The following is a 14297-nucleotide window of genomic DNA, read 5'->3' as shown; positions in this document are numbered from 1 at the left end:
ACTCTGGGGCTCTGCTGTTATCTCCTCTAACAGGGTAGGATTTGAATTGAGCCTTGAAGGGTGTATACATAGTAGATAAATTGAGAGGAACAGAGGCTGCATTCATTCCAAAAGGCACAGGGCACATTTGAACAAAGATTGAGGAGGTAGGAAAGTGTGTGATGTGTTCAAGAAGACAAGTTTAATGGGAGTGGTGGCATCTATAGATAGAGAAGCATGAGGTTTTTAAAATAAAATTAGTGTCTTAAATGCTGCAGCCATAAGTTTGAACTTTATTCTTTAGGTAATTGGAATTTTTTTTTTTTAAAGTTTTGCACAGTGGTATTCTGAGGTCAGTTTGATATTGAATAGGTTAGATTGAAGGAGGGAAAAAGGTAATATATGCATCTGGATATGGTAGCAGGAATTAGGGAAGACATCGGGGCGGGCTGGGTCAGGGGCAAGATTTTGAACTAAAAAGAATAGTAGAAAATTTGAGAGAAATAAGAAAGTTTAGAATAGGAGCTGTTTTCTATATAAGTGATAAGTATTGTTTTAATATGTTGATTTCTGCAGTAGCAGTAGACAGGCTGGGTGCAGTAGCTCACGCCTGTAATCCCAGAACTTTAGGAGGCCAAGGTGTACAGATAATTTGAGCTCAGGAGTTTGAGACCAGCTAAGCAACATAGTGAAATCCCGTCTCTGCAAAAGACTTAGCCAAGTATGGTATTACGTACCTATAGTCTGGCTACTCAAGAGGCTGAGTCAGGAGTATCACTTGTACCCAGGAAGTTGAGGTAGCAGTAAGCCATGAATATGCTACTACACTCCAGCCTGGGCAACAGAGAGAACTTGTCTCTAAATAGATGGATGGATGGGTGGGTAGTTGGATGGGTGGGTGGATGGGTGGATGGATGGATGGGACAGGACATAGAATCCTCACTGCCATGTGCTATGCATTGTACTAGAATTTTTTAATAAAATTTAATTCTTCCAGTCACCATCCTTCAAGGAAATTACCATTCTTTCCATTTACAATGAGAAAACTGAGGCACAGGAAAATTACATGACTTGCCCATGGTAATAAAACCAATAAGAAGTAGAACTAATATTTAAACCCTGGCCTGACCATAAAGTCCCTGCTTTTCCCACTATATCATGTAAACTTTGCTGAGGTGTTTAATTGTTCATAAAGGGTTGGTTTAACCCACAGATAAAATGTAAATATGCATGCCAAAATTTACTTTTGATTTCAAAAGAATTTTAAAATAAATATTTTTAGCAACCAGGAAAAAAAAATTATTATAAAACTGCCTGTAAGAAAAATTTGATGACACAAAGAGCCTGGCCAATGTGGTGAAACCCCATCTCTACTAAAAATACAAAACAAATTAGCTGGGCATGGTGGTGGGTGCCTATAATCCCAGCTACCCTGGAGGCTGAGGCAGGAGGATTGCCTGAACCCAGGAGGCAGAGGTTGCAGTGAGCTGAGATCGCACCACTGCACTCCAACCTGGGAGACAGAGGGAGACTCCATCTCAAGATAAATTTTTAAAAAGACATAAATAATACATTAATATATTTTTTAAGTTATTTTTTTGTTTATAATTTTTATTTTTATTCTTTAGTAGAAACAGGGTTTCACCATATTGGCCAGGCTGGTTTCAAACTCCTGACCTTGTGATCCGCCTGCCATGGCCTCCCAAAGTGCTTGGATTGCAGATATGAGCCTCAGCGCCTGGCCTAATTTTTGTATTTTTAGTAGAGATTGGGTTTCACCATGTTGGTCAAGCTGGTCTTGAACTCTGACCGCTGGTGATCCACCTGCCCCAGCTTCCCAAAGTGCTGGAATTACAGGTGTGAGCCACTGTGCCCGGCCAATAAGACATTAATATGTTAATGAACCTCCCAGCAGTCTTGTATATACTGCTGTAAACTTAAAGAAGTTGTCATCTGTCACTTGCCTATGATCAATAGTCACAGCCAATACTGGAATCCATTTTAGTCTGACTTCAAAGCCCCTGATCTTAACCTTTATCTTTTTGTTTAGAATCTTAGATTTGAGGTTAAGAAATCGACCTAGTCTCATGGCCAGGCTTGGTGGCTCACACCTGTAATCCCAGCACTTTGGGAGGCCAAGGCAGGTGGATCACCTGAGGTCAGAAGTTCAAGACCAGCCTGGTCAACATTATGAAACCCTCTCTCTACTTAAAAAACATACAAAAAGTCAGCTGGGTGTGGTGGCATGTGTCTGTAATCCCAGCTACTCTGGAGAGGCTGAGACGTGGGAATCACTTGAACCAGGGAGGTGGAAGTTGCAGTGAGCCGGCATCATGCCACTGCACTCCATCCTGGGTGACAGAGTGAGATTCTGTCTCAAAAAAAAAAAAAAGAAATTGACCTAGTCTGAAAAGAGGCTTCTCTTCCTCATTTTTAAAAATAACAGCTTTATAAACTGGGCGCGATAGATTACACCTGTAATCCCAGCACTTTGGGAGGCTGAGGCGGGAGGATCATGAGGTCAAGAGATCAAGACTATCCTGGCCAACGTGGTGAAACTATGTCTCTACTAAAAATACAAAAATTAGCTGGGCGTGGTGGCGTGCGCCTATAATCCCAGCTACTCGGGAGGCTGAGGCGGGAGAATCCCTTGAACCTAGTAAGCCAAGATCGCGACACTGGGAGAGATCTGGCGACAGAGGGAGACTCCATTTCACAAAAAAATAGAAATAACAGCTTTATTTAGATACAATTCATTCCCTCATTTTTATATAACAAAACCATTTCTCTTATTAATTTCACGTCTTTGCCACCCTTGCTCTCACTTATTAATTTCACTTCCTTGCCACCCTTGCTCTCATTTATTAATTTCACTTCTTTGCTACCCTTGCTCTCACTCCTGGAATTACTGTTTTCTTTAGACATGGACCAGATTAGAAAGATGATAACTTTTGAGCCATCTGCATTTCCTCCAGCTGATCAATCTACATAAACTATTATCTAATTTTGTTCAAGAGGATCTTCTCCATCCTCATTTCACCTATTCTGCTTTGCATGTTCTTCCTACCCCACAACCCCAATTTTGTTCATATGTATCACAGAACATTTAGAAACGTATGGTCAGAGAAAAGTGTGTAGAGGGAACATTGTATAAAAGTAACTCTTCTCATTCATTCAACAAATGTTTTTCTTTTATTCTTTCATTCTTTTTTCTTTTCTTTTTTTTTGAGATGGACTCTCGCTCTTTGGCCAGTCTGGAGTTCAGTGGCGTGATCTCTGCTCACTGCAATTTCCACCTCCTTGGTTTAAGCGATTCTCCTGCCTTAGCATCCTGAGTAGCTGGGACTACAGGCATGAGCCACCATGCCCAGCTAATTTTTATATTTTTAGTAGAGACGGGGTTTTACCATGTTGGCCAGGATGGTCTCGATCTCTTGACCTTGTGTTCTGCCCGCCTTGGCCTCACAAATTACTAGGATTACAGGCGTGAACCACCGCGTCCGGCCTTAACAAATGTTTCTTAAACAATCTCTGTATTTCAGTTGTCCTAGTTCATGTGCCATTTCCCCCTAAATTTTACCTTTTCACCCTTAAATTGTATCCAGGGCTTTCTAGCAGCCTTTTCTCAGTTCAGTTTGTCTCTCATTATGGTTTCCATATCTCAGCGGTATGATGTATTAGTTTCTGTATTTTATAATCCTGTTATACATTTGGTTTAGGTGTTTTTAGCTTGCATTTTATTTAACTACATTGCTCTCTTACTGACTGAATTATGTTAACTTTTTGTTTGTTTTAGTTGTTCTTCCTAACCTAAAATCAGAAGATACACCATGCCTTCTATCTATAGATCTGTTTCACGTTTTGGTAAGTGTTCAGTAATTTTGTTTAAATCCCTCATGTTGATAATTTCTTGTGTTTTCCTCATTCATGCCCCTTGTTCAAGATTATAAATTATTGGTGTTTAATCTGTAAAGTTTGATCTCTCCTGTCCGTTCTGTTTATTATCAATTTGTAATAGATCTCGTCCTGGTTGATTACATTAGTGGGTATCTGTACAGGCAAGCCTTTTCTAACTCATGTTATGCTTCCCCTTTCACCCTTTTCTCAAGTTGTATATATGATATACAGTCAATGACTGTGTGAGCTCTCTTAAAATCATGAATTATTTGGTGATAGTGACCAAAATATGGATGTATCTAGGCTTCCCCAAACACCTGTGGATGGATGGCAACTGCCCTTAGTTTTTTTGCAGAGATTTTTCCATCCCTGTGATGATCTCTACAAACCAAGTTTTGTAGAGAAAGCAGTATGGGGATTGGGAGCATGGAGTTTTTGGATGCACGGTTAGCCAGCATCCTCATCCCTCATTATCTAGGCCTCTGCCTAGTGGTTTTTAACCCTGACTGTCTTTTGGAATCTCCTGGGAACTTTGAAAAGAATGCAGTTAACTAGGCCCCGCCCCAAGAGATTCTCATTTGGTTGGACTAGGGTAGGTCCTGTGTATCAGTATTGTTTTAAGAACTCCTGTAATGTTGAATATTGTGAGCCAGAGTTCAGAACCACTACTTAGACCTACAATAAATAGACACAGCAAATGAATAACCTGTTTGGTGGTGACCATTATCCTCCATTTATGGTACATTATATTCTAATATAGTCTATTGAATAAGAAAAACATGGCATTTGTTAAAAGACACATACACAAACACACTGTAGCATGTGGTGCCTTTCACATTTAGTTATGACATTAATTTGTGTTAGTCTTTTATCATTACCTATGTTAATATTCACTTTTCTCTCATAGGTGGGTGCTGTGTTAGCATTCCCATCCTTGTATTGGGATGACACTGTTGATCTGCAGCCTTCTTCAGTTAGTTCTTCCTATAACCACCTTTATCTCTTCCATTTGATCACCATGGCACACATGTTTCAGATACTACTTACAGTAGACACAGGTAAAGTTTTCATCGGGATGTTGACTGTGAATAACATTTTGCCATACTTTACTGGCAGAATTAATTATGCTTGTGATTATATTATGTATTTCTAGGTTCCATGTTATATTTTTTATTGAATGATTATTCATCTGTTTTTTTTTTATGAGTAGTATTTAAACAAGGAAAGGTAGAATAAGCTGTGAAAAAGATAATTAGCTGAAACTACCTGATTCTTTGATTAGCACCTACTCTGCAGATATTCAGGGAGATCACTTGGACCTGCTTTTCCCTCTTTTTCAAATTCCCTATCCTGAAAGTCTGTCTCTACGTGAGTTTTTTCAGCCTTTTGATAAGGAGGTCCCTGAAACCATTCTTAATTCCCTCAGCTAGAAGGGTACTTTGTTCCCCTTGCAACATTTGTCATTAGCATCTTGTTTTGTAGTTATTTGTGGTTATGTCTTACTGTTGTCCTCCTCCTTTCCCTGTTTCTTCTCTCCCTCTGCTCCTTTGTCCTCAGTGTAAGTTTTTTGATGATAGGAAACAATGAAATTTCCCTCTAAAGCTTCAAGTATCTAGTAACCTTTGTTAAACCCAGTAAGCACTCATGAAATGTCTTTTGAATCAGTTGAAGATACGTGAGTAATACAACATTATGGAATGATGATGACAGTTGTCCTTTTAGAGTCTGGTTTATAATAGGAAGCAAAGTCTGAGTTCTGAATGCAGTGGTTCATGCCTGTAATCCCAGTACTTTGGAAGGCCAAGGCAGGAAGATCACTTAAGCTCAGGAGTTTGAGACCAGCCTGTGCAAAATGGCAAGACCCCCATCTCTACAATTTTTTTTTAATTAGCTGAGCATGCTAGTTAGTGTGCGCCTGTAGTCCCAGCTACTTGAGAGGCTGAGGTGGGAGAATCACTTGAGCCCAGGAGCTTGAGGCTGCAGAGAGCTGTGATTGCACCACCGCACTCCAACCTGGGCAATAGAGCAAGACGTCATCTCTTAAAAATAGAAGGGGGGAAAAAAAACCAAAGCAAAATCTGGTTGGGGTTTTAGTGACCGATAAAGTAAGGGCTGCTGAAGGTTCATATAATTTAGAGGACAAACATAATTAAAGTGATGTCAGAATAAAATACGGCAAAATTACTTGTATGTTTAACCTGTGGCATACCAACTCCATTTCTAGGAATCGATCCCAAAGCTTTACTAGCAAAAATATGAAATGACACAAGCATGACATTATTTATTGTGATATTATTTGGGATATAAAAAAAAAACAATTTAGCTGTACATCAGTGGGGATTCATTGAATAACCTATGATGTACCATATAATGGAATTCTATGCAGTTTTAAAAAGGAATGAACAAGATCTGATATAAATTGATCTCCATGATCCAATAAGTTAAAAAAGCAAGGTACAGAATAATGGTTATCATATAGCATTTTTGTGTCAGGTATCTTATGTACGTATATGTTTATATACATATTTGCTTATGTGATTTATAAAAGAGACAGTAGAGGCCAGGCATGGTGGCTCACGCCTGTAATCCCCATACTTTTGGTGGCCAAGGTGGGTGGATCACCTGAGGTCAGGAGACCAGCCTGACCAACATGGTGAAGCCCTGTCTCTACTAAAAATACAAAAATGAGCCGGTCATGGTAGTGGGTGTCTGTAATCACAGCTACTTGGGAGGAGTCTGAGGCAGGAAAATCGCTTGAACCTGGGAGGTAGAGATTGCAGTGAGCCGTGATTGCACCATTGTACTCCAACCTGGGCGACAGAGCGAGACTCCATCTCAAAAAAAAAAAAACCAGAGACAATAGAATTAAAAACCAAAAACTAAAAATAGTTGCCTCTAGGGTAAGGTAAAGACATAGGGATTTGAGCAAAGATTCCAGTAAATGCCTTTCTTTTTTTGTTTGTTTTGAGACAGAGTCTCGCTCTGTCACCCAGGCTAGAGTGCAATGGTGCAATCCCGGCTCACTGCACCCTCGGCCTCCTGGGTACAAGCAATTCTGCCTCAGCCTCCCAAATAGATGGGACTACAGGCAAGCGCCACCATGCCCTGCTAATTTCTTTATATTTTTTTAGTAGAGACAGGGTTTCACCATGCTGGCCAGGCTGGTCACGAACTCCTGACCTTGTGATCTGCCCACCTCTGCCTCCCAAAGTTCTGGGATTACAGGCATGAGCCACCATGCCTGGCCTTTTTTTTTTGCGGGGGCGGGGGTCGGGGAGGGACAAAATCTCTCTCTGTTGCCCAGGCTGGAGTACAGTAGCACGATCTTGGCTTACCACAACCTCTGCATCCCTGGTTCAAGTGATTCTCCTGCCTCAGCCTCCCTAACACTTGGGACTACAGGGACACTCCACCACACCCAGCTAATTTTTGTATTTTTAATAGAGATGCGTTTTCACTGTGCTGGCTGGGATGGTCTCAAACGCCTGATGTCAGGTGATCTGCCTGTCTCAGCCTCTCAAGTGCTAGTATTACAGGCATAAGCCAAGTTGGCCAGCCTTCAACTAATGTCCTTTTTAAATACTGTTTTGAGTTTAGAACTCTATAAATCTTTTCTTTTTTAAACAGAGTCTTGCTCTGTTGCCCAGGCTAGAGTGCAGTGGCATAATCTCGGCTCTCTGCAACTTCCACCTCCCAGGTTCAAGCAATTCTCTGCCTCAGCCTCCTGAATAGCTGAGATTACAGGTGCCTACCACCACACCTGGCTAATTTTTTGGTGTTTTGTTTCCGTTTTTGTTTTTTTGAGATGGAGTCTTGCTCTATTGCAAGTTTTTATATTTTTAGTAAAGACGGAGTTTTACCACATTGGCCAGGCTGGTCTTGAACTCCTAACATCGTGATTCACCCACCTTAGCTTCCCAAAGGGCTGGAATTACAGACATGAGTCACCTGGCCTGGTTATAAATCTTTTACTTAATTAAAAAATAAAATGGGAGAAGATAATTTTTTAAAATTGAAAACAACAAACGAAACTAACTGTATAAAACCTATCAAGAACCTGGTTACTTCAGGTGAGTTTAAAACATAGTATTTCAACTGTACTTCCCTAGTGGGTTATGTTCTGACAACAAAAGAACTGCCTCCCCACAAAAAATCTTAAGTTGAACTTATATAAGTGATAACAGTGGTAACTATTATTGTTATTTTGAGATTATTTTGGGTAATACTGTAATTAATTATGTTAATGTCATTTAGTGAATAAGTTTTTAATTTTATTATGATGAAGTCTAGTTTATCAATTATTTATCTCACAGATTATGCCTTTGGTTTTATATCTAAAAAGTCATCTCACTTAAAGACAATGTCATGAAAATGAGTGGCAGGCCATATCCTGGGAGAAAGTATTGCAACAAACACTTCTGACAAAGAACTGTTATCCAAAGTATGCAAAGAACTCTTAAAATCAACAATAAGAAAATAACCCAATTTTAAAATGGGCAGTGGGGCTGGGTGCTGTGGTTCAGGCCTGTAATCCCAGCACTTTGGGAGGCTGAGATGGGCAGATCACTTCAGCCAGGAGTTTGAGACCATCCTGGCCAACATGATGAAAACCTGTCTGTACTAAAAATTCAAAAATTATCTTGGTGTGGTGGTACACATCTGTAGTCCCAGCTACTTGAGAAGCTGAGAGATAAGAATCACTTGAACCCAGCAGGCATAGGTTGTAGTGAGCTGATAACGTGCCACTGCATTCAAGCCCGGCAACAGATTGAGACTCAGGTGTGATAGCTCACACCTATAATCTCAGCATTTTGGGAGGCCAAGGCAGGAAGATTGTTTGAGCCCAGGAGTTTGAGACTTGCAACATAGCAAGATCCCGTCTCTAAAAAATAAAAATGGGCAAAACACTTGAAAAGACACCTCACCACATAAGATATACAAATGATAACTGATCATGTGTAAAGATGTTCAGCATCTATACACCATTAGGGAATTGCAAATTAAAACAATGAGATACCACTGTACACCTATTAGAATTGCCAAAAGCTAAAACACTGACAACACCAAATGCAAGCATGTATGTGGAGCAACAGAAACTCTCATTCGTTGTTGATGGGGATGAATAATGGTACCATCACTTTGGAAGACAGTTTGACAGTTTCTCACAAAACTAAATATACTCTTACCATATGATCCATCAGTCATACTTCTTTTATTTACCCAAATGAATTGAAAACTTTTATTTACCAAAAGGAATTGAAAGTTTCACACAAAACTGTGCACAAGGATGTTTATAGCAGCTTTATTCATAATTACAAAAACTTGGAAGCAACCAAGGTATCCTTTAATAGATGAGAGGATAAATAAATGATGATTTGTCCAGACAGTAGAAGTATTATTCAGTGCTAAAAAGAAATGAGTTGTCGGCTGCTCACAGTGGCTTATGCCTGTAATCTTATCACTTTGGGAGGCCAAGACAGGAGGATTACCTGAGGTCAGGAGTTTGAAACTAGCCTGGCCAACATAGTGAAATCCTGTCTCCACTAAATAAATACAAAAATCAGCCAGGCATGGTGGCACACATCTGTAGTTCCAGCTACTCAGGAGGCTGAGGCAGGAGAATTGTGTAACCCAGGAAGCAGAGGTCGCAGTGAGCCAAGACCGCACCACTACACTCCAGCCTGGGTGACACAGCAAGACTCCATCTTCAAAAATAAAAAAAGGTGGCCAGGCATGGTGGGTCATGCCTGTAATCCCAGCACTTTGAGGGCCCAAGGCAGGTGTATCACGAGGTTAGGAGTTCAAGACCAGTCTGGCCAAGATGGTGAAACCCTGACTCTACTAAAAATGCCAAAAAAAAATTAGTGGGGCATGGTGGCAGATGCCTGTAATCCCATCTACTCAGGAGGCTGAGGTAGAGGATTGCTTGAACCCGGGAGGTGGCAGTTGCAGTGAGCCAAGTTGGCACCACTGCACTCCAGCCTGGGCAACAGAATGAGACTCCATCTTAAAAAAATAAATAAATGAATAAATGAGTTACCAAGTGATGAAAAGATAGACTTCTACTAGCTAAAAGAAGTCAATTTGAAAAGGTTATATACTATATGATTCCAACTATCTGACACTCTAGAGAAGACAAAACTACAGAGTCAGTAAAAAGATTAGTGATTACCAGGAGTGAGGGCATTGGGAGAGGGCTGAATAGGCACAGCATAGAGGATTTTTTTTTTTGAGACGGAGTCTTGCTCTGTCACGAGGCGCCAGCCTGGAGTGCAGTGGCACGATCTCAGTTCACTGCAACCTCTGCCTCTCCGGTTCAAGCAATTCTCCTGCCTCAGCCTCCTGAGTAGCTGGGACTACAGGCACACGCCACTACGCCCAGCTAATTTTTGTATTTTTTACAAGAGATGGGGTTTCACCATGTTGGCCAGGATGGTCTCGATCTCTTGACCTCGTGATCTGCCTGCCTTGGCCTCCTAAAGCCCAGCCAGCATAGAGGATTTTTAAGGATGTTCCGAAAAATACTACAACAGTGCATACATGTCATTATTACACATTTGTCCAAACTCATAGAATGTAAACACCAAGAATGAACCCTAATGTAAACTGTGGACTTTGAGTGTTAATGATGTGGCAATGTAGGTTCATTGATAATAACAAGTGTACTACACTGGTGCTGAATGTTGATAGGTGGGGGATGTCGTGTGTGCATAGAGACAGAGGCAATCCTTTGTACTTTCAGCTCAATATTGCTATGAATCTAAAACTTCTCTCTAAAAAAAAAAGTGTATTAATTAAAAAATAAAAATCTTGTTTTATGGTTATGTGCATTTGTTAGACGCATCATCGAATAAAGCCCTTAATATTTGTGCATTTTATTGCAGGTAAAATTTGCCTCAAATTTGTAAAGAATGACTTAGAATTATTGAGCTCTCTTATATTTGAATTGAGAAAATCAGTATGATTTTTTCAATCATATGATTCATGATATGTTTTTTTAAAGTATAGCAATAAAGAGATGTTATTTGGAAAATGAAAAGGACTAGGAGTAATCATTCAAGATATGATAAAATTACTGAGGACAACTTGAATCATGACCTTCCAGATGAATTAGTACATAAACAAAAGCATCTTTAAAACAACAGAGCACTACTCAAATGTGCTGTAACCATCCCTCAGAGCAAACTGCAAGGTAGACATTTCTATATCAGTTTTAATACAATAATTCTGAAATTCAGAGTGGCTTATCCAGAGCTTTAATATAAGTGTGAGAGTAACTGGCAGTTGCCAGAAAGGTTTAGGATGGTCCACCTTAAGGATAGGTTAATGGAGGAAAATAACCTCAACAAGTTCTTTTTATGAGACTCTTTTGCTTGAGCATGAAGGCAGGACAGACACCTACTTCCTTTTCTAAAGGTTTAATTTCTGCCAACTGGCTAAGATTCCTAGGAACCCAAAGCAGGTTGATAACTATTAATTTATTTCCACGGTCATATTATGATGAAATATTTACATGTTTACCAAGTAAATATTAAACATCCATGTTTAGCAATTCTGCCCTATTTGTTTCTCCAGCTAATATATATAAAGTTTACCTAACAACTTTAATATTCAGCATCAACTACTTAGATTAATAACAGGTGGAGCCCTGGGCATGGTGGCTCACGTCTTGTAATCCCAGCACTTTGGAAGGCCGAGGCAGGTGGGTTACATGAGGTCAGGAGTTCGAGACCAGCCTGACAAACATGGTGATATCCCATCTCTACTAAAAATAAAGACTTAGCTCAGCCTGTAATCCTAGCTAGTTGGGAGGCTGAGGCAGGAGAATCGCTTGAATCCAGGAGGCGAAAGCTGCGGTGAACCAAGATCATGCCATTACACTCCAGCTTAGGCAAAAAGAGTGAAATTCTGTCTCAAAAAAAAGGGAAACAACCTCAGTTGAATGAATCTATTGTTCATTATCTTGGAATCATGAAATTGAAGTATAATTTATAAACTTTGTATGAATAGCAAATACATAATTCATCTCGCAGAATTTCTTTTTCAGGCCTACCCCTTGCTCAGGTTCAAGAAGACAGTGAAGAGGCTCGTTCTGCATCTTCTTTCTTTGAAGAAATTTCTCAATATACAAGTGGGTGAGTAATAATCTATTAGTTCATTCTTGTAATAATTCCATTTCTTGTTCAGTTGTTGGGCAGTTTAACGTTTGAATCATTTAAATTCCAGTGAAAAATAATCAGTTATTGCCTAGGTTTTCTTCGAGGGTTTTTATGGTTTAAATCTTTAATCTATCCCGAGTTAATTTTTGTATAAGGTATAAGGAAACAGTCCAGTTTCAGTTTTCTGTATATGGCTAGCCATTTTTCCCAACACCATTTATTAAATAGGGAATCCTTTCCCCATTGCTTGTCTTTGTCAGGTTTGTCCAAGATCAGATGGTTGTAGACGTGTGGTGTTATTTGTGAGGCCTCTGTTCTGTTCCATTGGTCTATGTATCTTTTTTGGTACCAGTACCATGCTGTTTTGGTTACTGTAGCCTTGTAGTATAGGTTTACAGTGAAGAAAATGTATTTTGATTATTTTACGTTGAAGAAAAAGGTAGTAGGTTAGAATAACAGCTACCCACTTGCTTGTTTCTGAGACTGAAACAAGTTTGACACATCTTTACTTCTGTAAACTGTTCTGGAGTCATAGATAAAAGATGACTGGATTTTAACAAATGGAGTATTTAGAATTAAAATAAATGTAGAAAATGGAAAATAGGTTGTCCTTTTACAGGGATCCATACAATTGATGCACTCAGTGCATCCATATATAATTACAGGTTAAGGCTCTTATGAGTAATATGGAAAATACATTGGCATTCATATTTTAATATGCATATAATATATACATAATATGTACATATACTATATAACATAGTTATGTAATACATATATAATTTATACATATATACAAAATACAATAGGAGTGCTCTGCTGAACTTCGTCTGCTGCCAAGTTCCCCTCACCAGTCTCTTTACCAGTCTTTTTTTTTATTTTTTAGAGGCATTTTAGGTTTACAGAAATACTGAGCAAAAAGAATAGTCTTCATTTGCTCCCTCCCCCAATCATTCCCCAATTATTAATACCTTGCATTAGAGAGGTACCATTTGTTACAATTGATTAACCAATATTAATACATTATTATTATTAACTCCAGTTCATAGTTTACATAAGATTCACTTTACAGTATCATACAGAATAGTTTAACTGCCATACAGATCATTAGTCAATCCTAATATAGAAACCAGGAAATTATTAATTTTTTTTTTAGCCAACAAGTTGCTTTGGTTAGTTATTGGTAAATTTTTTTCTCCCTATGTTTATTTACAAGGTTTTAATCTAAGCAACAAAAAAATGAAAGCTTTAAGTTTTATGTTGAAGGGCATACTTTATTTTAGGTCAGTCACAGTGGCTCACACCTGTAATCCCAGCACTTTGGGAGACTGAGGTAAGCAGATTGCTTGAGTCCAGGAGTTCAAGATCAGCCTGAGCAAGATAGTGAGACCTTTTCTCAACTTTAAAAAAAAAAAAAAAAAACAACTAGCTGAGAATGGTAGTGCACACTTAAAATTCCAGCTACTTGGGAGGATGAGGCAGGAGGACTATCTGAGCTCGGGAAGTCAAGGCTGCAGTGAGCCATAATTGCAACACTGCACTCTAGCCTGGACAAGAGAGCAAGACCCTGTCTTAAAAATAAAGAGTAGCCCAGCACAGTGGCACACACCTGTAATCCCAACACTTTGAGAGGCTGAGGTGGGCAGATCACCTAAGGTCAGGAGTTTGAGACCATCCTGGCCAACATAGTGAGACCTGTCTCCACTAAAAATACAAAAATTAATCAGGCGTGGTGGTGTGTGCCTGTAGTCCCAGATATTCAGGAGGCTGAAGCAGAAGAATCACTTGAACCTGGGAGGCAGAGGTTGTAGTGAGCCAAGATCCTGCCACTGCACTCCAGCCTGGGTGACAGAGCAAGACTCCATCTCAAAAAAAAATAATAAAAATTTTAAAATAAAGAGTATACTTTATTTAAGAGTCAAATTTCTTTAAAGTAGATTTTTTGGTTGCCTCTTTGTTTTTGTTTTTTGTCTTTACCTAGGAAAAAGAAGAGTAATTTCTTGCCTTAAAAATCTACATGGTAAAAGATATAAGATTTGTGACTTTTCTTTAGGAAACTATTAGGAGATTTAAACACTGAAACAATTAGCTACTCAAGTATTTTGGGGTTTTTTGTTGTTGTTGTTTTGTTTCTTTTTAAGACAGAGTCTTGCTTTGTTGCCCAGGCTGGAGTGCAGTGGCATGATTTCCACTCACTACAGCCTCCACCTCCTGGGTTCAATCAGTTCTTCTGCCTCAGCCTCCTAAGTAGCTGGGATTACA

At 39.4% G+C, this 14297-nt stretch overlaps 1 protein-coding gene across 4 annotated transcripts in view; it reads left to right on the top strand.

Moving 5' to 3' along the window:
• The window catches only part of UBR1 (ubiquitin protein ligase E3 component n-recognin 1), a 162186-nt gene that overhangs the window by 124309 nt on the left and 23580 nt on the right, over positions 1 to 14297 (top strand). For all 4 annotated transcript variants that reach the window (XM_009005311.5, XM_002753370.6, XM_078334075.1 and 1 more), the window contains exons 38-40: positions 3776 to 3843; positions 4784 to 4934; positions 11924 to 12011. In XM_009005311.5, the coding sequence (XP_009003559.1) occupies positions 3776 to 3843; positions 4784 to 4934; positions 11924 to 12011 (307 nt within the window). The remainder of the gene's footprint in view (positions 1 to 3775; positions 3844 to 4783; positions 4935 to 11923; positions 12012 to 14297) is intronic.

Source organism: Callithrix jacchus, chromosome 8 (assembly GCF_049354715.1).
Source record: "Callithrix jacchus isolate 240 chromosome 8, calJac240_pri, whole genome shotgun sequence".
In the NCBI taxonomy this organism is placed as follows: domain Eukaryota; kingdom Metazoa; phylum Chordata; class Mammalia; order Primates; family Cebidae; genus Callithrix; species Callithrix jacchus.
The sequence above is the reverse complement of the archived record's forward strand: the minus strand, read 5'-3'. Positions and strand labels throughout refer to the sequence as shown.